Genomic DNA, 25,551 nt, shown 5'->3' with positions numbered 1-25,551 from the left:
AGCTACTGAATATACACTCTGCAATGATAGTGCCACAGTAATGTACTAAGTACATAATATTGTGTACTGTACAAAGGACTGGATTGAGTATGCATGCATTAAAATATAATGAGAAGCAGGAGTAAATCAAGAACTGCGTTATAGTCATGCTTACATACACTCATGTACAGATGCTCGCCTGCAGGATCTGAGAAATGCAAGTGAAAGACATGCAGCACTGGATACATGAGCAAATTAACAGCAGATGAGTTTATAATATGAATGTAGTAAATTTATAGTCAAATGAGAACTCTTCTGGAAATTCTGTTCAGTATATCTAATTACCATGCGGTCTGTTGTGGAAACAGATTATTTCACACATCGCTGTGGGCTTGGCATGGAGAGCTTTATTATATTTAAGCTTTTAGGAAGAAGAAGTTGACAAACTGCAAGAGGTTATGAGACCGTAATGTTTGTTTGTTTTGTTTGAGGAGACCCTGAAGTCAGCTAGAGGACTGGAATGATTATCCATCTGTGCGTCTGGGGCTGCTGCTCCTGTCGTCTTTCATACATTTTATAATGAAAATATTAATTGAACATTTAGTCTTCTTTCCCATATTTTCCTCGTCAGGCATCAGTGCAATTTATTCTATGTTCTGCTATTAAAAGTGAATGCCTGAGAGAATATTCAAATACACAGGATTGTTAGTTGTAGTCGAAGTAGTTGTAGTATTAGTAGTATGGTACTGTACAGTAAAGCATACTGCTAAGAGTGGTGGAAAGTACACTTACTCAAGTACCGTTCTTAGGTGCAATCAGACCTCACCTGCTATGACTGGTAGTAGTTGATTTAATTTTGTATCCCTTTTAATTGTCTGTTCTTTTTCTACATCTCTTTCCCTCCTTGCTATTACTGCTGTCTCTAACATCTTAATTTCCCTGATGTGAAATCAGTAAAGTTATATTTTATCTTATCTTCTAAAAATTACCAAATAATATGTAAAATAATGACCAGAAATGTAACTATGGTTGCTATAGCTGTAAAATAGCAACCACAGTACCTCAAATTTACCTGAGTAAATATGCTTGTACCTGTATTGAATGTGGGTTAGATGACCGTTAGTAACCCTTCCTGAACTCTCGCGATACTACCAGGCGGAAGACATCAGCTGAATCTTCCGTACTAGTCAACTGGAGCCGCTTATGTTGTGCAGCAACCAACGGCAGTTTTGGACGGTACGAGGAGAGCGAACTGTTTGTTTTTACAGTAAACCGGTAAACGGAAGCTTCTACGTCTTCGTTTTCTAACAACTGGTCGTTTTGCCTGTTCGGAGAAGGAATAAGTGTTTTCATGTTGTGCAATTTACAGTGTTTGCGTGAAGACTTCCAACTGGCGAATAGCATCAGTTCGCCCGGAGGGTCATCGTCAGCGACGACACCCTCTGCTCCGCTAGCGTCAACTGTTTAGAAAATGACCGGAGAGAAGATCCGCTCCCTGCGTAAGGATCAGAGGCCGAGCAAGGACGAGGATTTACTGGAGCCGGACGAGGAGGCTGCCACCGGGACGTTCACCGCCTCCAAGACGAACAACAAGAGCAGAGCGAGTAAAATCTTCAGCAATCACAAGTTAATCAAGTCTTCATCCACACAACAGCAGCAGCAGCAGCAGAACCAACAGTCGCAGATTAATGCTAACACCAACACACTGTCAACATCGGATGTCATCGATGACAATAACAAAAACCCCATTATCCGAACCGGGCAGGACTTTCCGGTCCATGAATGTGTGTTTAAAGGAGATGTCCGGCGCCTGTCCTCGCTCATACGGACGCAGAATATCGCCCAGAAAGACGTCCATGGTGAGTCTACCAGCTCCTTATCTCTTATTCCTGAAGGCAGGATCCCAAAAACCCATCACGATCGACCAATTTCAAGGTCCAGTGCAGCTTAGTTTTGGTTAGCCAACAGGCCATCAGTCTCCAGCAGCAGAGGAAGTAGGCGAGGCTTCTCCATCCCTCAGGCCTGGATAACTGGTCCCCAAAACAAGGACGGATACTTTGATTCCACTGGCATCTCATGTCCAGTGCCTTCAGCTTAACAGAATGGAAAAAAGAGTGTATTGAAATTCACAATCAGTCAGATCTAGTCATAAAAATCTAGTCAGCTAAGACATATTTGATTGAGTCCAGGTGTTTAGGGAGTCTTGGCAAGAGTTTGGGGCACTGATAGCTGCTCTTCTCCAGGGCAAAGTCTCCTCAGATAACACCACCATTTTCAAAGAAACACTCCCTGAGCTGGCAAAAGGACAAAATTGGTTTGTTCCGGTTTACATGCTCAAACAAAAGATGTCCTGTCCTTATGCTCTGTGTCAGCACTGGAATGTGGTTTGTCTTCAAATCAAAGCTCTGACACGCTGTAATGCAGGAAGGTGGCAGACAGGCCATTTGCCTCCAGGCTTGTTTTGGAACTTGAGCCTGTGTTTTTCAAAGGGTTTCACCTGCCTTGCTGAGGGTCAGTGTGGCTCAGTGTCAGCAGTTTGTGTGTTTACTCACACATTAGTTTGTATTCCAGCGGTACAGGCTGAGGGCAGGCTGTCACTTAATGTCAGTTTACATTATGATTAACAAGCTTTATTTTTAATTCAATTCTTCTCATTGGTCTAACGTAAACCACATGTATATTGATTGATCAATTGGTTAATCAGGCAGTTTTGGGGGAGATCCTCTTGTTAAAAATTCTTTTTTTCTCACATGGACACATTTTGCTGCTAAATTTTTAATGCTTTGAGTAACACAAATTCAATTCACCTCCATTGAAATGGTTCAGTGGCAATCTCAGAGACGGATACCTCAAAACCTCTGCAGGAAAATCTGAAATGCTCTGTGCTATCTGAGATACCACCATGTAGTGTGGGGTGATATGATGTACAAACATGTCCACCAGTAGAGCTTTGGCACACTGTCTCCACTGCAGGAGCTATCCCTTAGCATCTCTGCCATATATTTGGGAAAGGTTATGTAGCAAATCGGGGCTGCATTCTCACGTGATCTCTTGATTCTCTTGTGATCTTGTGAATCCAGCTGCCTTGCAGGGTAACAGGACTTAAGGCAGTGTTTGCCACATTCTCACCACCACCACCACCTGGATGGCGGGGAAGAAGCACAGTAGGGGTTTAGTGTATTACCCAAAGACTCTTGAGCTGTAGTTGTGGTTGTTTGTGTCTGTCACCGTGGTACAGACCTACAACATCTTTGTGTTCCCAGTCTTCAGTTGTGCCCCTGCCCTACCTGTACAGTTTATTGCAACACCCAGTGCGACTGATAGCTGCTCCCCAGCTTGTAGTTTCACCTGCATCAGGGCTCTGACAGGACAGGCCCTCTTTACTCTGGATGCTTGCCCACTGCTCTTCTCCTGGAAGAGAAGTCCAAAGGAGCTGACCGAGCAGTTTGGCTTCCTCTTGAGGGATTTTCCAATGCTTATGAGGCACATTTCACATGCTGGGAAGAAAACATGTGGCTCTCCTCACCTGACTCCAATGTTATTTTACCTTTTAGTGTTTACTTTATGTCTGTTAACAAGCCATGTCCCTGTCAGTTAAATGCAACTTATTTCCAGGGTGCAGTAGGTTAATAGACTAATAATATTGCTTGTCATGGCAGGAGAACACACAATAGGCATATAGTTACCATATCACTTGGAATTTAGTGCATTCTGCCTCCCAGTTTAAACATTTAATTCATTCTGAGTGTGACAGTCCTGGAGGCACGCTGCTTGTCACCGACTCTCGTCTCTGTCTGTGTTTATCAAAGGCAGCCGACAAATTGTGTTTTTTTTCTCTTCCTACAGGAAACACACCGCTGCATCTCGCTGTCATGATGGGCCACAAAGGTGAGCAATCTTTAAACATGCTCGTCCAAGTGGTTTATTTTTGTCTCTCTCTGTGTGTCTCTGTGGCTTTCCAAATGAGTCCCTCTGTGAGTCTACGTGTCTTTTGTTTTTGTTTGTTTGTTTGTGTGTGTGTGTTGGGCTTTATTTCCCTGTCTTCATGTGTGCATTTGTGTGGCTAAGCACCACCAGACATTTGTCACAGATCACGACACAAATCCCAGATGGCAAGATGCTCATGCATGAATAAAGAGGTTGTGTTTATGGATTTTTGCCTGGTGAAAACAGAGATTGAGCAAGAAAACAATTTTCTTCCTTTCTCATGGACACCTCTTCTCTTCTGTTTAATACAGAACACTAGAACATGTTTAATCAGCGGGGATTAGATAATGATGACACTGCAAGAAATGAGATCCTCTCAGTGGCTAAAGTCTCTTGTTCTGATTGATGTTCCACTGCCGGCTCAAAGACTAATAGTTTCAAGCTGGCAAAGGGGATAATTAGTTGGGATAAGAGATGTCATTTTCAGCCTCCATAATATTTGCTTAGTGTGCCTCCATCAGGTTTCTGCTGGTGTCTCTTGTGCTGAAGAGGTTACTCGGGTGTTATCATAGTTTTTAGCTGAGTTTGAGTCAGTTGGGAAAATCAGAAAGTATCACGTTGTGTATTTAGTTGTGTATTTATCTAACTCATTATCAGGACAAAGAAACAACAATTTGGAGTCAGTGTTGATGTATCAAGGCTTCGCTCAACCTTTGTATGATTTTGTTTGTAGCTGAATTGCACTGACTGGACTGAAAGCATGTGCGTAAAATATTAATGCACTGCCCCTTTGTGAGTCGATACTTACATTAGATTTCATAAGGAGACTTCAGACCATGCTATTGAAAAATTAATCCCCCTTTTTAGCAGCATGCTTACAGTGAACAGATCAAGCATCGGGTTGCTCATGCGGCACGTTCCCATTTGTTTAGCGTCTGTCATTTGGAGCGTGGGTTTCAATTGATTGCACATTCGCAAAGTTCAATTCCTGTCGCCGGAGCGAAGGCCCTGCCACTGGCTATTGGTAATTCAGCTAGCGGAGTGCCGAAGTGTAGTGGTGGATGGGATGCAGTGGAATTGATTGTGCTAATGAGGTTGCCTATCTCTTGCCTGAGCTGCTAGCCTGTCCTCCAGGGATGCTCAGGCCAGACAGGCTGAAGGCTACAGCATGAGATCATAGTCTGGGTGTGGCTGGTCTGTGGGGATGGAGAGGACAAGGCTGTCTTTGTGTATGACTCTGTGTGTGAGTGTGTGTGTGTGTGTGTGTGTGTGTGTGTGTGTGTGTGTGTGTTTATTATTAACCAGACTGACAGTGATGCATGTCTGTAGGCTCTTAAATTTGAGATTTCACTGCTATACAGGTGATAAATACCTAGTACAAGAAGAGACTAACAGTCAAAAATGGGGTCCAGATCTGTGGTTCTGCCTTTAGCAACAAATGAGATGCTGAGAGAGGATCGTTGTTATATGCATATGCACATAACTATAGGTGCAAGGCTAAATTAACACATGCCCAGAAAGAAACGGGACACCAGCTCTCTTATAATTATACCAACTGGGCTCAGCACATCACAGCATAATTCTTTATCCACACTTAATTTGCCCTTAATGGAAAAATATATCATGCCGTCTCTGCTGCTATTACAGGGCTCTTTTTTTCCTCTCAGGGTTGCCAAAGGTCTTTGGGGGAAATGTGTACAGCTGCTGCAACTGAAAACTGTTTTCATCATCAATCAGTCTGCCGGTTATTTTCTCAAATAATCTCTTGGTATATAAAATGTTGGAAAACACTGAAAAATAGCATTTGCATTTTCTCATAGCCCAAGCTGATGTCTTGAAATGTGTCGTTTTGTCTGACCAACACTCCACAACCCAAAGACATTCTGCTTAAAATGATGTAAAACAAGCAAAAGCAGTAGTTCTTCATATTGGATAAGCTGTGATCAGAGAACGTTTGCCATTTTGCTTTAAAATTGCTTCAACAATTTTCTGTAAATCATCAAATCAGTAACTCAGATAGTCTTTTCAGCCCTAGAAGAGTAGTAAAACAGTAACAGGTAGAAGAGGACATGTCAAGTTGAGAAAAGTGAGTAAATATTAAAACAAGTCCTCAAAATCAATGATGTGAATGGATTATTCTGTTCAGTAAATACTCTTCACCTCACCGTCTGCCTCATGGTTGACAGTGTGTCTGGAACAAATGGAACTCCCTGGAAATTGAAACTTGGAAGTACACTATTTCACACTCCATTATAAGAAGACTCTGTGGTCAGAGTATGAGATTAAGACAGTTTTCTCCTCAAGCCTGTTTCCTGTGGTGTCCTCTCAAAGGACAAAATGTTTTCCTTTTGTGCAGTGCTTGTGATATCTCTTCCCATGGGCACGAAGATAAAATGGCAAGATATTTCAAATTGGTTTCAGAGATACAAGATACGGACCGAGTGAGTGTTTGGAGCCGCTGTGCCAGTCTGGCAGGCGTAGTCTTCCTCTCTGTTGGAGAGAGCAGGTTAGAGTCTCAGCATGTACATTAACAATGATGTCATCCAGAGAAAATACCCAACATTCATTGGGGTCAATCTGAAAAGCAAAGCAGGTCATGTGAAACAGCATCAGCCTCAGAGACTGTGACAGTGTGTTTCGTTAACTCCTGATTGATGCTGAGTATGTGATCGATGGCGAGGAAGTGAGCAGAAAGCCATTTTATAGATGTACTCAGCCTGGATCAGAATGAGTGGTGATGGTGGGGGTTTTAACAGCCCACAGAGCCTCTTTACAAGCACCCCATCTATAACCAATGCACGTAGTGAAGCATTAGATTAGCACTTTATTTGCTCCATCCTGCTCTGCCTCCCTCATTCCTCCGTTAGAGCTGTGACTCCAGCAGGACCCCTGTGCAGCTGCTGCACATGCAATCGAGCCAGAGACCCACGGGGAGACCTCTTATCAATACTTTCAGGACCGCGTCCTGGATCGAATCGGACAGCACGAAACGGCTAATGGGTTATAGGCTAAATGTTAATGTATCCAGGCAGCTCTTTTCGATTTGGTTCAAATGAATGACCTGCAGTTGTTTGATTAATCTTTCCCAGCTTCTTACCGGGAGAAAAGTAAGAAAACTTCAACTCCAAAGAACTGCATTGTAATAAATAACTGTATCGTGTGATATAGAGCTGAAATAGCAAGTCAATTAGTTGATAGACAGAAAACAGCTTGCAGCAGAGAAAAGACAGGGAATAAAAGGATAGAGATGGAGAATGACACGCAACACAGGTCGCCATCTGGACTTCAACCAGGATTTTGTGGTTCCTGGTTGGCACCACCACAGCGCTGTGGTTGGCAACTTTTAGCTAGCAAGCTATAGAAACCTTTGGTCCACACACTGTGGTCACTCAGATCATTCAAATCTTCTTCTCAGTATCCTTGAAGGCGGACTAAAAGCAAGCAGGTTGGCAGCTCAGGACACATGGCCTGGCTGGTCTCTCCATGGTTATATAATGTATATCAGCTAAATGTTGTCTTTATTATTACACAATCATTGGATTTAGCAGGGTGATATATAGGTCAGAGACCCGCGGGAATGCTCGGCTTACGTCAGAAAGCAAGCACTCAAGCACTTGACCGCCCGTATTTTCTCGACATCAACCTTTGTTATCAGCTGCTCCGTCCCGGAGCCTGGCCACCGATCAGAGTAATGCATAAACACAGACGTTTGCCGTTTTGTTCGCTGATGTAAGGCTCTCTGTAAGGCACTCTGCAGTTACATCCATCCTCTCTGGTGCCAACACAGCTTCTTTATTTAACCAAAGCACGCAATGTGGCCTATATTAGTCAGTCTTTCTGAACTGGTCATCATTTGGACAGTATTCAGCTCTTAACATGCAGATAATGTCCCGCAGAATTTGATGAGAAAATAAATTTAGACTAGCGATGAGCCAAGAACCTGCTCCGCCGGTGTGAGCACAGTGACTTCCCATTGGCCTGCCTTGTTCATTTTGATTTTCTCTGCCATGTTTCCACCTTGAAACAAGCTGCACAGTAGAGCAGTGCTGCTGCATATAATTGTTTTTGTGAACTACTTTGGGTGTGTCGTGACACCTTTTTATTCCTCCCTGCAATTATTCTCTTGGGACGGCCATGTTCTTCTTTATTGTGTGGATGATATGTTTAATTGGGAAGAGTTTCAAAATGTATTCCTCTCGGTCATAAAGAATGTATGAGACCCTGGCCTCTTCCTCATTAATAAAACATGGTGAGTCTGTAGATTAGAGGGGTGATGTGGTATGTTGGACTATGTGACCGCGTGGCTGTGTGTTATGCTGTCTTTTCAAAAGGCAGAAGTTGGTACTTCTGGCTGTGGGCACCATGTTTGTTCTATGAGTACACCACTTGAGGCGGGTTTTAATAGCTTTCATAATGATGTTTAGCAGAGAAACAAGTCTGAACATGAGGGCAGTAACCAGTTTGAGTTTATTCACATGACTAATAGCACTGACTCAAAGGTTTGCAATGAAAGAGGCTGGTATTGAGAGCTTCTGTGCAGCTTTAGTCGGCGTAAACGCTCATTGAAAAGGCTCATCAAACAGCTGTAATAAAGCTCAAGCTCCTGCCTCATCAAGTGAAAGCCCTACATATCCACTGAGCAGCAGACTGTTAGCAGTTAGCCTCTGCTTTGCATTCGAGTGGTTTGCTGCTCACAGGGCTGTGACTGCTCCTGCCCGCCAACATTACAATGAATGATGTCACGAAAAAAGTGACAGCTGAGCCGGAACAACGGCCTTCATTTCTGGCTGGCTGTGGTTTGTTGACAGGCTGCCCAGAGAGGAAAAGAGATTTTGTGCTGCACTTACTGCTGATGTTACCATAGAAAAGAGATGAGGCTCTTTGGCTGTTTTCCCATTGCTGGAATACAAGCACAGCTCGGAGGGTTACTCCACACAGTTCCAGGGGACCTGTCTTTGTGCGAAGTTTGCACATTTTCTTCCTGAGAATCCTTCCTTATTTTATGGCAGTATAGACTCTAATGTGAGACGAGTCTTGTATAACTGTCGGCCCCATATGGCTGTTTGGTTATCGGGTCAGCTAACATCTCAATCCTACACACAATCTGTCCCTCCATAAAACTCAGCATTATTTTTATATCGTTGACTTGATGCTCCAGGAAACTTCAGTTTGAATCACGTGTTTAGAGCATGGTCAGATAAGTGTGATAGAAGTGTGATCAGACTGAACAGAAGCATGCAGCAGCATCTATGCAGGAACAGACAGCACAGAAGGACAAAGTAAAAGCTTCATGTTTGGTCGGTTACTCTCTTTAAGACCGGTAAACACAAAGTGTGAGCTGGGCTCAGTGTTGGCATGGAGGTGGAATTCATTTCTTGGTCTTTTGTTTGTCTGTTTGATTCTGGGACAGACATCATTTTCTTTCCTCCATGCCTTAACACTTTGTGTTCATGCATTGTGGTTGTGTGGTCTTTTGTTTGCATATATGTTGCGTATCTTTTTTGATGATGGTAGTTTAACTTATTTAAATAAAGCTGTTAGAATTGAAATACCTGTTTATCTTTCTGTCGCTCTCACAGAGTGTGCCCACCTGCTGCTGGCCCACAATGCACCAGTGAAGGTGAAGAATGCTCAGGGATGGAGCCCCCTTGCAGAGGCCATTAGCTACGGAGACCGACAAATGAGTAAGTATGGACACCAGTGTCACTACATCCACACTAATATGTTTTCCATTTAAAACTTTTGCTACATTCACGCCTAGCGTCGACGTTTCTCTGCCGTTTTAGAACCCCTAAAACAGGCTTTTCCAAACGATGACTTAGACATCCATGTTTGCATCCTCACTGGTTCTTATAAGTCATGACCTGGCATTCCCTGATTCGTCGCTCCCCTGTCACGTGACTCTTTTCCCTGAAGAAATGAAACATCAGCATGCACATATCTATGAGCCTTAACTACCAGCCTTTAATTCAACATGGATAATGAATTCTAGGCATTGCTGTTTATGTTAGCAGCTGTTATGCAGTTCAATTCTGCACTTTATCGTGCTTCTTCTACAAACACAGAACATCAGCATGGGCATGCCCAGTGTAGGTGGATGGTCATGTGATTTGCATTTTCAGGTCTGTGGAGATTATTTCTGATACAGTGCTAAAATGCTCGTCTGGATGGAGGCACTGCATGGTAATACTGTGGAACCTTTGAGACTCTGCCATGCTGCTACACACAGAGGTGATGTTAGTGAGTCTATTTAAATCAATGTGGCTTCAGCAGGGTTTCAGTTTGGCTTTTCCCGTGTGAAAACGGAGATGGAGGAGAGAGAGAAGGTATGATCACAGATGCAAATCCACAGTTGCTCCTGAACATTCTTCCACGCTGCTGCCTCCAAGCGAGGCCTCGACTCCGGCCTGCCTCCTTTGTCCCTGGGAGAGAGGGGACATTCCTCAAGGCCCTCTGGCTTTTGTGCTTCGATGAAAGGCAATTCATTGGATGTTTCTCGCCCTCCTCGTAGGCTGATTACAATCAAGCCCCTGCCTCAATCGTTTTCTACCCACAGTTCATAGGGGCTCAAACTCTGATTAAAAATGTTTTTAAAATCTGGGCCATGGGGTTGCACAAAAACATGTGACGTAAGTGAAACCAGTTTTGGTTTTTATAGGTACCCTTTGCACTCCGACAGTTTAATTTTTCACTTCTGAATACTGAATTACTTGACCTGTAATGACCATTACCCAGAGCGTGCTTTGGACTTTTGTCAAAGTATGCTTTTACTCGATAGTAGCGTTGTGTCCACTATCTGTTTAAAGCTCTCGATATGCTGGTCACGGGAACAGGAAGGCCTGAGGTTTTGTTCTGTGTGGTGGAGCTCGTAGCTTCACCACACAGAACACCAATTGAACACCAGAACACCAATACTTTGTACAAACGTGTCACACTGAATTATAACACCATGACACTGCCACAAAACTTCAGCCAGGCCGAGATGTTGAAGGGCCAATGTTACAGCATATCACAGGTACTGGAGTGCTATATTTTTAAACTTATGTTTTCAAGGTTAGGAATGTATATTCCTTGAAAAATGCTCGATTTTCAACATAACCTGGTGTTTCATCCATACAATCATTCATGATTGTAAGCATGAAGTATACATTGATTGATGCAGGTGTAAAGGAGTTCTGTTAGCTGAGGTGTGATGATAAGAGCTTTGAGAGCCTGTAGGTTTATGTACCTTGAAAGTGCTTGAATTTTACTCTTACAAAGCTTCACAAACCCTCTATTTGAAATGACAAGTAAAAAAAAAAGGCAGAAAGACTGAAAAAGGAGGAAAAAAGAATAAAAAACAAACATGTTAAGTGCCCATTAGAATGAAAGAGTTAGGAATTAGTGCAGCCACTTGGCACCAACACTGAGCAATCATACAGGGAAGCAGCTTAGAGTGTTTCCATTGACTGCATCCTCTAATTAACTCCCTAATGCCACTTACCTTACCAGGTTTACAAGTACTTATATTGACTGAAGCCTTTAAGAAACTCTGCAACAGCATTTTTCTTTGCCGCGTGCAGGTCCAGCCCTCGTCTGGCTCGTACAGACCATGGAGTCACGCAGCTCCATGATGTCCTGTGTTTTTCAGTGAAGGCTGCAGCTCTTGCTTTTTCCCCCTAGAAAACCTTTGCAGGTGCCGCGGTCTCCATTGACCATTGCCCTTACACGTTTAATGCAGCGACTTTCTGCCTGTTTGTGAATATTATTCAAAGACATTCTGGGAACTCCAGAAAATCTGACATTGGTGAAAACTTTGAAGTGTGACCATGGAAGTTCATTGTTCATTGCAGGGCTGACTGTCCCCCAAGCGCTCTCTTTTCAAAAAGCAGTTAAGTTACTCTTTTCATTGCCATTGCAGCTTTGGGTCTGGACACCATAAGGCACATATGCACAAGGTGAGGGACCAAACTGAGACTTAAGGTCCATAAAGACCTTTATGGAAATACGCTCTGTGAAAGAGCAAATTCGCCAGGATCTCATGGATCCGGGCCAGGGCGAGGAGTTAGTCGGCCAGAGCCTAGTGGCCAGGCCTGTGTCTGCCTGCTGATTCAGGAGGTCACTAGACAGGTACAGACTTGACCTGCTGGCAAACAGGTACAGTGGGTCAGTCTGCTGATCGGCCGACAAGGGAGGACTGCAGCTTGTGATTCACTGAAGCAGAAACTCTGTAGCTGTTGTTTAACCCTCCAAAGCTGAGGGCATGGCCTCTGTTGTGACAGCTCGGCTCCAAATGGCTGAGTCTGCACGCTGTAAAACAGTCACGCTTGGCTTTCCGTAAATAAAAGTTTATCCGGCTGCCAGGGTGACATTAAAAGAGAAAGGTGCTGAAGGAAACTGTGACTGTTCTCCCTATTCAGCGCAATAAACGTTCAGTCCTTTACAGGCACAGTCTGCCCAGCAGTTGTTCAGTATGAGCCGAGTCAGCGTCAGTCAGGAGTCTGTGACAGAAGTGGAGGTCAAAGAGCTTTGCTGATTTACAGTAGGGCAAAATCCTGGCCTGGAAATCACTGAAAAACCTGATAAACCTGTATCTTTCTTAATCAAACGTTTTCTTCAATGAGATCAATTACAAAATTCCCAGCTCTGCATTCTCACCGTGTTATTTTGAGCTAATGTTTGTGACTAATTTCCATTGATGTCAACCCTCATCTGTTGTGACATGATGTGTTTGTCACCTGAGTTTTGTCACTTATGGCTTTCTGTTTGAACTAGGAAGCAAGATGTGGCTCAGAAATAGATTTTGTCATGTGTTTTGTTGAATAAGAGCTATTTCTGTCCTCAGTTGCTTTTCCACTCGCACAGCTGTAATGTCAGCTTCGGCAGCTCGTTTAAAGACCGCCTCAGTCACTTCGGTGTTTAGTAGACGGGGAACTGCTTGCTTGCTTACATTGTGTCTTGCCTTTTTCTCAATTTAAAGCACGTTAGATCATGAATTTATCAGGACAAGTGATAAAGATTTCTTATTATCATATTGTTATTATCCTGTTTCGATGTCAATGTGTCTGACTGACATGTTCAGCGTGTTTATCAAACACAGTGATCCTTGGGTTTTGTAAAGTTGTCCCAAGCGGCTGTGACATGAATGAATTGTCTTCTTAGCCTAACTGCCCCCCACCCACCCCCCCATTATACATACTTCTTGAAAGCGGCTTGTAATTTTGAATCAAACTTTAAGAGCTCTCTATCCTCCTTGTGTTCAGCTAAAGTGGCCATTTTGAGTCTTTTCAGATGTCTTTAGATGTAAAATTAATTGACCATGTCTCAGTAAGTTTCAGTATTTGAAACTCTACTCAGCCTGTTTGCTGCCGCCTGCCTGCTCTGCTCTATCACGCAGTGACTCCACAGCCTACCTGTGTCAATATTGACTGTTCTCAGATTCTTGGAGACCTGCCAGCAGCACTTGTCTAGTTGGATCCAAGGCCTAATTGTTAAATAGTGGCAGTTTGTGGGGATGTAAATGCAGACTTGTCCTGACTCTGTCTCTTTTCATTAATGTGCAGAGGTGAAATTACTGAGGTCACTCACCTAATTAATGCCAGGAAAGTGCCCTAATCAGTGTCTGGGTGAATTAGCGGCAGCGTGGAGAGTCAGTTTAGGTTAGTGTTACAGCTTTGGTTTCTCGGCCTGTGTTGGCTGGGTGGTCTGTGGGCAGATGGTGAGATTGTAGTCCTTTCCTCATCCCGCTGAGAGGCGGCGAGGATCAGGAGGAGCCCCATCCAGAGCTTGTCCACACTCATTAGGCAGCCGGGCCACAAAGACACCCTCGTCCTGTACGTGTGTCTGTGTCATGTGGCACGTGTGTGTGTGCGTGTGTGCGTGCATGCCTGTGTGCTCATTTTGTCTTGTTGAACCATCCAGCCCTCCGCCCCCTCTGTGTCGCCTCATAGAGAGCACCACTAAGACAGTAAGAACCACATGTTAGTGTATGTTGATTCACCACACGGAGCACACGAGCTAGTTAGGCTAATGACTCTGCCGTATGTCCGCTATCGCTTTTAGTCCCATGGAAATGTAGGCCGGTCAGTCACAAGCCAGACCGTTGTTACCGTTTCCATTAGTTCTTAAGTGGTGTAATCATGTCGTCATCTCATCCCCGCCCGGCTTCATCAAAGCACTGATGCTCCCACTCCTCTTCTAAACAGCATCTAATGTTCAAAGAAATGCTCGCTTGTTGGGTGTGGACCTTTTTTCCTTAAGCGTGTTTTCTTTTGCGTGAACAAGCAAGTCTCCTGCAGCCAATGGGCTAAAGAGCTGTGAATGCTCGTTAATCAGACCTGTCATGGTTACAACTCTCCTGTGAGTTTGTGTCTCCCCCAGGTCATTAGAGAGGTTAAAGGCACAGCTCATTAGCAGGCAGCTCCATATCTGTCCCCTTTGAACTTCCTGGAATGTTTTGATCCCTGCAGGCGGCGTGCAGGGATTGGCGCAGTGCTGCTGGGAGTGTCCCATCTGGCCCCAGGAAGTCAGCGTACCTCTGAACCAAAAGCTATCGCTATTGCAAACCGCATGATCGTTGCCTTCAGCGTATCTCACTCTTGACAGGATTTGCATAGTGAGTCTGTGCCAAAGACAATGGTAGTGACTAACAGTGCATTCATACACACGTTATGTACTTATGAACAGTCACTTTCCTGTCCAGTGCTGCATGAAGGCAGTATTAATGTTGACGCCTGAAGTATTGGTTTTAGTCTTCGTGATGGGAACCTTTTTTAGCTTTAGGTGGATGATGGACTGTGCAGCAGTGTATGCATATCAAAACTTCCATCACCTTCTCTTCGATTGAAGTGAGTGAGGAGAGGCTGCACTCAGAGGGCAGATGCTCTCAAACAAGCTCCTCATGGGCAGATTTGTCAAAGTAAGAAGGGTAACATGTTTCAGAAGAAGCCCAGTATATTAAAAAAAACTTTTTCTTCCTCTGCCAACTAATCAAGATTAGGGAGAAGCTGGCTTTCATGCCATGTGGTGGTTTGCCAAAACAAGCGCAATGTGGTTAAATTAGTTAGTGAATATATCTTCTTGTTCTTGGAGCATGTTAAGCGGTGGTATCAGATTCAGCAAAGCAAAAGGTTATTCATAAAAATTCACAGCCGGGGAACAAATGACATTCCTCGGAAATATTTTTATGTGTGGAAAAAGCTCCATCATTGTTGATGCGTTTGGTCTGACTTCTCTCCTCATCCCTCCTCCTCTCTTTGCTCCTCTATGTCTTTCAGTCACAGCGCTGCTGAGGAAGCTGAAGCAGCAGTCCAGGGAGAGCGTGGAGGACAAGAGGCCCAAGCTGCTGAAAGCACTGAAAGAAGTAAGCAGGTTTCTGCTCTGCTCCTGATGTCTTGATGCAGCTTCTCACCCTCCCGCTTCTCATTCTGTAACCTAACCCTGAAAAGCAGGTCATTAACCCTCAAACAGGCCTTTAAAGTTGTGAGGACGCCCCAAAATGTGCGCACTTTCCAAAACCACCCTCTGTAAACGTGTAACTGCTTACAGCCATGCTGTTCAGAGCCACAATTATCCTTCAGGGTTTAACTGCGGCTCTGTGCCCGACATGATGTCACACATACACACACACTGTAAACATTTAGTCATGTGCAGACTGATGTATATGCATTTCAGAGCGACTAAACACGGAGCCTTTCTGTACTGTTGTGGCTGCATAACATGGAGTTATGAGGGGCCAAACTTGTAGGTGTAATCATCTGGCGATTCTAGCCTCCAGGTCAGCTGTGCAGCAACGCCACCCCCACAGGAGAGTCCGGGAGCAAGTAAGCAGATGGGCTAATACAAGACCAAAAGAGGCCAACTATGGAAAACCCTGCGTGTTTTAGCCCAATTTAAAGAGGTCACTGTAGCACAGGTTGTTTTCAGTGGAGTTCCAACGGCAGATTCGGACGCCCGTGCAAGTAGCTTGACGCTCAGCCCAGCCCGTGTTTGACACGACAGGATGTGATCCTTTCCTGGATGATGAGGCAGAGATGCCAGACATGAGAATTTTCTGCGTCATCGTCTCTCAGAGATTATATAGCTTTGGGAAATGATGATCTCCCGCCAGCCTGACATTATCACTGGATGCCAGATTGAGACCACCAGCAGTGGTGATGAGATCAGTTCACCGCTCACAGGATAATTAAGCTTTATTGAGTTGTGTCGGTCAGGCGTGATATGTTAGGGATGGACATAAAGGCTCGTGTTTACTCTGGTCAATGTAATCTGAAAGGTTCTTTTTTTCATTTTTTTTGTTGCATGCACACAAATTCTAGCATTTCTTTCATCATAAATAGCCCTGTGTTTCCACCTTTTCTCTCTCATAGTTTTACTCATGATTGAAATGTCTTTGTTGTCTTTTGCAGCTCGGAGACTTTTACTTGGAGCTTCACTGGGACTTCCAAAGCTGGGGTGAGTCAAGCAACACCTTCTGCTGTCTTCCAAAAGTGAGGTTGACAGAAAACCTCATTGTTTCATAGACATTATACACTCTGGATATGAGCCAAGTGTCCTAAGTAAGGAAAATGGAAGCTGTCAGTGTTAGAGAGTCAGCTTCGTGGCTGTTTATCTGTGCCATAAGGGACTTTGTTGGAGTGGCTACAGCCTGAAATGACTCCTCCTGCTGGACATGAACTGTCAACGTCTCTCTCTAGATGTCTGTTAGAGATTTGTTCTCCAGTTGCTCTGAATTTACACATATTTTCATCTTGTAAACTGCTGCAGAATACAGATGAACTATACTGGGTGACAGTAGACTAGATGTGTCTACCGGTGTTGCAGCATTTGCTGAGTCTGCACAAGTCTGGCCCCAGAGTGTGAGCCAGGACTGCATTCTGTGTACTCACTGTATCTTTGTGAATTATTGACAAGGTGGCCATGATTATGTAATGGATGCATGGTAGTAATTAAGTGTAAACTGGTTGCATAACAGCGCTTTTGCAAATGGAGACTGTGTACAATTAAATGTGTTGACGTGTTAACAGTCATCTAAAAAATGTATTTGTAGGTTAGAGAGCTGAAGATTTTATGCTTAGAGAAGAATCCGGTTTAAACCAACACAGTCTCCTGGATCTGAGGCCGTCAGACGGATTTCTGGCTTCGTGCCCTTCAGGCCTGTTTAGTCTACATGTGGCGCTCTGCTGGGTTGGAGGAGCCACTTGATTTTCTAACAGCCTTTTCTTCAGCGCAGTCCTTCGCAGGGCTGTTTTGGACAGTTGAAATATCTCAAGTTTTGTGCAACAATAGAACAGCGAGGGAAGTTTCTCACTTCCAGTTACTAAAGCTGGTGAGGACTGTGCGTTATTAAATATTAAGCCACAGAGCTACACGTTACGTGGCCTTCCTGTATACAGAGCTATATGTTTCTGGGACTTTGAAGAGGATGGTGCTTTTCATTATTGAGTGAGCTTTTCTAAATTTAGACGTTGCTTCATAGATCCTTACTGTATCTTTTCATGTTGCAGTGCCTTTGCTCTCCAGAATCCTGCCTTCAGACGCGTGTAAGATCTACAAGCAGGGCCTCAACATCAGGCAAGTCCTGTCACCAAATGTGATGCGTTTAAGTAAAATGTGTGACGCAACCTTGTGGAAACCACGTCAAACTAAACTGCAGTTCCTCCGGAAGACCTTTATTTATCGAGGCACTTAGTTACTCACTAATTTCCCTGTCATTTTGTGCGGCACATAACCTCTCCCATGTCTCCTCTCTCTCTACCTCCCATTTTCTCCTCTCAGCCTAGTTTGGTTAACTAGAGTGTGAAATCAGTGACTGGCAGTGTGAGGAAGCAGAACGGCGGCGCCTCTGTGTGCAGATCTTTTACTTCTGTTTCAATTTAAACCAGAGCTTCACAGAAGGAGAGTCACAGCAGCGTGTCGTGCGCTGCCTTCAGCTCACTTGCAGAAGGCGTCGGGAGAAATCCGTCGCACTGTTGACGCATGCTGACATGTCACAACAGTGAATCGACAGCGGGAATCCAGGTTGCTGTGTTTCATGGCCTTGAGGGCAAAAAGCAGGGAGTGCGCAACAACCTTGAGGTTCAGCCCTCGGAGCTCGGGCATACGCACACACATCAGCACACAGAGTTTTGTTTCTGGGTTATATGTCAGACACGCCAGCCTTTATCCAGCACGTACGCAGATGCTTCTATAATAGGGCATCGTAACATATCAACTAAAGCAATCTGAAGAATGAACTCAGTAAAAGAGTGTGTTTGTGTCTCTGTGTGCTGTTCCTGTGTGAGATATCCTTGATGCGGAGCTTGTCATTATTCTGTGAAACTGCTCCTGGCTGCCTCATTTGGTATTCAAAATGCCCTCTTATTATCCTGGAGTTGCAGGCAGGAAAAGAGGGGGGAGAGACCGAGAGAGTGAAAGAAAAAAACTGTCACGGCAGGTTCATTTACATTCTAGTGCTACAGTGTGTCAGGCCCGTCATACTCACCCACAGCACCTACCGCTTTGTGCCTGCTCTTCACAGGCAGATCAGTTGCTCTCTTTGCTGTCATGCCTCATTCTAAGGACTTCCCATTTTGACGAAGTGAAAAAGAAGAAAAGATTCTTGAAATGTGCTGTTGGTCTCCATGGCAATGATTACCATACACATTGCCCTTAAACTTTTAGAGCAAAGGTGTGACACCCGTCACACTTTTTTTTTCTTGCTTACAGTCTGGACAGGGTGTTTGCTTTGTCGCGCACGTGGCCAGAGTTAACCTGAGTTCAGCTCTTCTGCTGTCGTCCTCTGTATCCTTCTCCTTGTTTGGTCTCTTTTCTTTTTATCTGTCTAAAGTTCCCACACTGAACCTCATCTCTGCGTGTGCGTGTAGATTGGACACGACCCTGATAGACTTCACTGACATGAAGTGTCAGCGCGGCGACCTCAGTTTCATCTTCAACGGCAATGCCATCCCCTCTGAGTCTTTCGTCGTGCTGGACAATGAACAGAAGGTCTACCAGCGGATACACCACGAGGTGCGTGAGACACACACTCACATCAGACTGAGACTGAAGCCTCACCTGCACCCCCTGAAGTTGACAGTGTTTACTACAACACCATTTAGTGACAACTGACAGTGTCTCATGAATTAACCTGCTAATCATTTTTATGAGTCGTTTGTTTTCTTTTTGTTTTCTACAAAATGACATAAAACAAGAAAAACTGGCTTCATATCAAATACTGTGTTTTTTTTCCCCCAGTCATCAGCTTGCAGCCACTTTAGACAAAGAAAGGCAGCGAATGCTCATGTTTGAGAAGCTGGAACAGGCTAATGTTTATACTTGCTTTAAATAGGACTCAAAGCATTTACTGATTATCAACCAATAGCTGCAGAGTAATTATCTGTAAATGGATTCATTGTTTAACTGATTAAACTCTCTATGTCCAGGAGTCAGAGATGGAGACGGAGGAGGAAGTGGACATTCTGATGAGCAGCGACGTCTACTCGGCCACGCTCTCCACCAAGTCCATCACCTTCTCCAGGGCGCAGACCGGCTGGCTGTTCAGAGAGGACAAGACGGTCGGTGTTGCAGTTGGAGTTTTGTTCTAATTGTGGTCATCGTGGCTTTATTTCTCCCGTCAGCAGAGCTTTTCTCACACCAGCTGTGGCTGGCGGGGTTTCACCTGGCCGTGGAATTTGTCAGTGTCTTGACCCAGACAGAGAGTTGGGAATTTGATGAATTCTGAGGGGAAGGCAGGAAATTGATGCAAACAATGCAGGAGGAGGAGTCGGTGCACAGATGTAGAGTATCAGCAAGTACTTTGTGTGTAGCATAACAGCTATTGCTTTATATGATGCTTTCAGCTGGTCAAAAGGAGTCCAGACTGCTGACCCCTTTACAGTTTGTCTGACCTGAAAAACAGCGTGGACCAAAGACTGAAAGTATATTTTAGGGTCTGGATGTGCTCTCTAATGGAAAAACACACAGAGAGAAAGATATGGATCCTTGTTCTCCTGCTTTTTTACTTTTATCTCACTGTGAAAGCAGTACTGCTGGCAAAGTAAAGCGTTGCAGATAAATAAGCTGTAGTCTCACAGACCTAGACTGCACTAAACCCTTGTTTTTGTTCCTTTTAACCATTTTCTTTCCATCTTTGTGGGAAAATAGATTTGATCCCCGAGTTGTTTCTCTCAGTCTCCTCGTTATCTCACATTGCTGTAGACTCTGCTTTCCTGATCATATTTCCTGCGCTGCGTCTCCCACACCAGGCAGGAAAGATGAATAAATCAGAGGAGCCCCAGTAATAACCCCAGGAAGGAAGCACAGGTGATAGGCTCCCGTTTAAAAACAAGAGGCAGGCCGTCTGTTTGTCTTTTTGACAAGTGTTTAAAAAGGGAAATTGGTGAGTCAGCAGAGAGGGGGGGCACTTATCTCTGTCTTCTACCTCCAGGAGCGCGTGGGAAACTTTCTGGCTGATTTCTACTCTGTGAACGGCCTGGTGCTCGAGTCCAGGAAGAGACGGGAGCATCTGAGCGAGGAGGACATCTTGAGGAACAAAGCCATCATGGAGAGCCTGAGCAAAGGAGGGAATCTCATCGAGCAGAACTTCGAGGTGAGTCGGGCATCGAACGCGGCTTCAGGAAGGCCGTTCCTCTCCTCTTCATCGTCACCCATGATGTGATCATTTGGATTGTGTGGCCCCCGTGGAGCGTCACATCACTATCGTAGATTGGTGCTTGATAACGTGACATTACGCAGGGCGTCCATCATGACTGACACCCACAGTGCTGCTGTGTCATCAGACAGCTTGGACCAGAATGCTGCAGGAACTGTGGAACCAGAGGAACTGAACATGTTTTAAACATTAAGGCACAGAGGAAACATTAACACGCTGGGATTCTGTTGGTCTGCTGCATGTCTGGTTTACAATGATACTTAATAAGTAAGTGAAAGGGAGACGTGCAGAGGAGGGCGAGGAGTGAGTGTGAGTCCTGAGTGTTTCTGTCTGTTCGGACACAACTTCCACAGCGTTGATGTAGTTATTCAGTGATTTAGTTACAGGGTGAATCTTCTATCGAGCGGTTGTTACAGACGTCCTGGATCTTTGTCTTCTAACAGAGACATGTTGTTCTCACTCAAAGGGAGGGCTAATTGAGCGCAGCTGTACACATTTAATGTTCCTTTGTGACTCACTGCCAGGAACTTTTCAGCTAAAACGAGAACCAGTTGGAGCACTGCTCTGTCCATAAACATCCTGTTTACTTACACCTGCAGCGTAACCGCCAGTCCAGTCCCGAAACTGTCCTGTCCCGCTGGAACCTTGGGGTAGGACACGAGTCTCAAACAAAATAAACCTCACAGTCACCGCTGTATCTGTGCAAAGATAAATCCTGTAGAAGCAGCATGGACTTCCTGCCAGACTCTGTGCGTCGACTTCGCATGGTTTATTGGAAAATTCCTCTGTGACTCCCCGCTGTTGTTTGGTTTGTTTCATGACGTGAAAACAGAATGAAAAGCTGCCCCCATCACTGCTGTTTGTGACACACGACCTCCTCCCCTCCACCAACCATGATGCATGCATTTGAGTCCCAGCACTGCCACCCAGTGGTGAAAGCTACAAAGCTGCACCTCGTTCACAGGGACGACTCTCCCGCCCTCATCCCTTCACTACAGTATGTTCCAGAGTTTGCTCAGCAAGCCCTTGTCTAAACACTGAGCATAAAGCCAGTCACACAGTGAAGACAATGCCGCTCAGCACTCAATGGATGCCTTTTAACTGCTCGCTCGTGTTTGTGGACTCCCCCTTCTGTTGTGTGCTGCTCTTTGTCTCATCGCCGTGTCCTCTGTGTGTCCGTCTGTTTGCGTTTACTGGCCCACATGGCTCAAAGAGAAAAAGCTGTGTTCTGAGTGGGCGTCGACGTGGAAATAGCTCCTCGGGAAAATGAGACATGGAAGTGGGCGAGAGTCAAATTAAGCAGCTGCTGTGACGTAGCTGTGTTTACCACGGCAAGGGAGTGCGGTTCAGCCCCACGCCTGTGGACACAGGGAAGCATGGGGGGGGGGGGGGGCTTCCAAACAGGGCTGGACACTATTGATCACATGGGTGACGGCTAAAACCCCTGGTGCCATGGAACGATGGAGGGGCAGGACCGGCATACCAGCAGATCAGGGCCGGCTGTGTGTACTCTGTCCTCATCACAACACTGCAGAGCGGATACACAGTGTGAGAGAGCGAGCGCTTCGCCAGGCCGCAGCCCACAGCGAAAACACCCAAACACCTTTGTGATGGCTGCAGTGTCAGTGGGAATGAAGGGAGGCGCTGACGCCGTCTGCGACCGCAAACAGCTGACAGTCAGGGGTCTCATCACCCACAGTGTTTTCCTCATTATTCTGCCCCAGTTGCATTATTTAATCAGAGCTTATCAAAGAGAGGTCAGCTGATGTAAATCTTTTTTTTTTTTTAGCCCGAGCGTTTGCAGGAACAGCGAGTTCGTGTTTGGACAGAGTTGATTTTAGGAGAAACAGGCTGGAACTCATCCCAGTTCTCATTCGGGGTTAGCAGGAACGGACTGTCCCATCTTAAAATAAACTCCTACAGTTCAGTCCAGACAGCCGACTCGAGATCATCTTCCTCACAAAGATCAGATTGTTTGACACGAGGGGGAAACTCCTCTTTCCAAAACACTCACTTTTCTTTAATGCTGACTGCTGCCACACTGGATGATAAAAGGGATCAGAAAAGCTGATTCTGGTGTTAGTCTGACCCCGGCACGTTTGTCCATGATGAGATGATGGTGTTTGATGCTGATTCTGCCCGTTATTAGAGCGCTGTTATGTGCTTGTTAGAGCAGCAGCTGACCGTTTTTGTTGTTCTGTTTGTCCCCTGAGCCCTTTACTCCAAGTCTTTGCTGTAGCAGCTTTCTGAACACACTCTGTGAAATAGTATTTGTCTCTGCACATGTGTAGTAGTACACTGAATTACAGTAATCCAGTTATGATGCGTGTGTGAGGCTCAGGAGGCCAAACAGGTTTCTGTTGCTTTAGTGATGCACCGGCGCCCTCTAGTGGCGTTTACTGTGTCATTGCTCTGAGGGAATAACAAAAAAAGGCAAAATAAACATAATGGAGCACAGAGAAAACTGTTGAATGAGTACTGATAAAGGTTTCCTGCTGACCTGTGATCAGAAGTTTGGGTTCAGCGTCGTGTTAAATTATTGATTTATCGTTTGGTTTGTTCTGCCGTCAGTGACACTTTGTCTTTCTGTGGGTTTGTCTGTGTGACGCTGCGGTAGTTCAGTCTGAGATCTAACCTGTTTTTCTTCTCTCTCTGCTCGTCAGCCGGCGAGGAGGCAATCTCTAACCCCCCCCTCACCCAACACTATCTCCTGGGAAGAATACATCACTGCTGACAATGGAAAGTAGGTGTCAAAACATGACGGCTGCATTTTTCGACTCCTGCTGAGAAAGCATAATGTTCCTGTAACTGATTGACACATTATATTCATGAGTGAAGGGACAAAGTTAGTCTCCCCTCTAACAGAAGGCAGATTCAGTCCCCGCACAGCATAGACTTCAGTGTCCCCTCGCAGACGTCGCATTCAATATTACAGTTTATATTTTTGGATTTTCCAGAAATCCTTCAGTGTCACAAAATGTTCACTTGTGCTTTTCAAGGCCAGTTGTTTCCTCTGTGTTCAGTGACTGTTTAGAAGAAGGAACATGAATGACAGAAAGCAGGACATAAGTGTCTGCTGCGTGTTTCTCCCTCCCCCTCAGAGCACCTCATCTAGGAAGAGAGCTGGTCTGCAAAGAGAGCAAGAAAAACTTCAAAGCCACGATAGCCATGAGTCAAGACTTCCCTCTGGGCATCGAATCGTGAGTCTCCTCTTTAAGTTGGCACGCAGCCACACGTCCGTCCTGCTCTTGTCTCCTGGCATGTGGCAGGTGGTCAAAAGTCAGTGTGGAACCATTTGTTGCTGTTGTTTTCCTCCAGGTTACTGAATGTTCTGGAAGTGATCGCACCCTTCAAGCACTTTAATAAACTCAGGGAGTTTGTTCAGATGAAGCTCCCCCCAGGCTTTCCTGTCAAACTCGGTAAGCAGACGTCATTCACTGTGACAGACAGACAGACAGACAGACAGACGATGTGTTGGTTGAAAGGGGTTTTTCAGTTGATGTTTTCTCTCCTCTCATTTCAAACATGGAAAGACGTCTTCCTCCGACAGAGGAAAGCCCGCCTTTTCCAAAGATACCATTTCTAATTCTGCCCGTTTCCCCTGCAGACATCCCCGTCTTTCCAACGATCACAGCCACCGTGACGTTTCAGGAGTTTCGCTACGATGAGTTTGATCAGTCCATTTTTACCATTCCCAACGACTATAAGGAAGACCCCAGCCGCTTCCCCGACCTTTAACCTCTCAAGGAAGGCAGGAAACGAACGTGCCAGGCGGCCACGTTATGCTACAAAACATACTTTTTGAATAACAAAAGCTTGTGGATTCCATCGTCCAATCCAACCCCGAAGACAGACGGCGACGAGAGTTTGACGAGACAGGACAAAAATGGAGCATTAACAAAGTGTTTTGAAGCATAGCGTCACAGGCTGTCGCTCTCAGCCGAGGCAGGACGTGGAGCCGAGAGTCATCAGTGAAAGGACACTGAGGTTCAAACGAGTGACAGCAGAGCAGGTGAGTTTTCTGTCCACCGGGAATAAGCAGAAGACAGACGAGCAGTTCAGTGGATGCCGTGTATTTAAGTATGTAAGTAATGTTTATAAAGGGAATGTTTTTAACTGACTCGTAGTAAAGCACTGATACGACTGTGTGACACGACGGGGAGGAAATCCACCAAAAATGACTTTTTAGGTTCTTTTTCCTGCTCAAGTAGACTTTTCTAAATTCAGTTTGCATTTTGTGACGTTAGCTTTGAGTCAGCGACACATAAAACTGTGCATAATCTAATGCACAGCTGTTAGACAGATGTGTCCGGGAATAAGATCAGTTTTTGTTTTTTTTACACTGAGAAACCTTCTCAAAGATGTGCTAAACACCGATGAAACGTCATTCGACCTTCAGTTTTGGGAAATGTTAAGCGAAGCAGCTTCTTTGTAGGTTAAAAACCTAAAAATTAGTTTTTGCAGGATTTCACTTTAACTGCACATTATAAAAGTGTGTGTGTGAGTGCGTGCATGTGCGTGCGTGCGTGTGTAACATTGATTTTCATGGGCATGGAGTAGCATCACTGAACTTCTGGGCACTATTTAGATCCACTACGGTCACTCTACATTTTGTGACACCCGACCTTTAATCCTGCTTTTGAAATATTATCGTTTCAACGAGGCGACGCGAGTCCTGCTGCAGCGTTTATGGTACCACAAGGTTTCTTCTTTAAGTGGCAGCGAGGGTAAATTATGATGTCTAAGCTTTTTGTTTCTTACTGCTTCTGTAAACCATGTAACAAATGACATATTAGTACATATTAGGGAACGAATGGTGACAACATTCATGCCAATTTTACACATAAGAAGAACCAGGCTTTTCCTCTCGCACAGTCTGTAAATACAGGTTTGTCTTCTACGTTCTGTTTTCTTTTTCTTTGTGCTGATGAGCGCAAGATGTTCTCTGCAAGAAGAGTTGTGGAATTTTTTTTTCCATGTAGTGTCACAAGTTAATTCAAGGGGTTTATTGGTTT

General features: G+C 44.9%; 1 protein-coding gene across 2 annotated transcripts; it reads left to right on the top strand.

The window, feature by feature from the left end:
* Window positions 1-1,132: 1,132 nt before the first annotated feature.
* On the top strand, window positions 1,133-24,350 carry ankrd13c (ankyrin repeat domain 13C). 2 transcript variants are annotated; one of them, XM_076725809.1, is made up of 14 exons: window positions 1,133-1,254; window positions 1,349-1,838; window positions 3,826-3,867; window positions 9,486-9,590; window positions 15,162-15,247; window positions 16,293-16,338; window positions 17,391-17,457; window positions 18,750-18,894; window positions 19,308-19,439; window positions 20,312-20,473; window positions 23,200-23,279; window positions 23,638-23,736; window positions 23,855-23,955; window positions 24,144-24,350. In XM_076725809.1, exons 2-14 carry the CDS (start codon window positions 1,451-1,453, stop codon window positions 24,272-24,274), a joined length of 1,584 nt encoding a protein of 527 aa, XP_076581924.1. In that variant the 5' UTR covers window positions 1,133-1,254; window positions 1,349-1,450; the 3' UTR covers window positions 24,275-24,350. The 2 variants fall into 2 exon arrangements, with proteins under 2 accessions (XP_076581924.1, XP_076581923.1); XM_076725808.1 differs by having other exon boundaries at window positions 1,151-1,838.
* Window positions 24,351-25,551: the final 1,201 nt, after the last annotated feature.

The sequence above is a fragment of the Chaetodon auriga genome, chromosome 3, assembly GCF_051107435.1.
Source record: "Chaetodon auriga isolate fChaAug3 chromosome 3, fChaAug3.hap1, whole genome shotgun sequence".
NCBI classification, from domain to species: Eukaryota; Metazoa; Chordata; class Actinopteri; order Chaetodontiformes; family Chaetodontidae; genus Chaetodon; species Chaetodon auriga.
The sequence above is the reverse complement of the archived record's forward strand: the minus strand, read 5'-3'. Positions and strand labels throughout refer to the sequence as shown.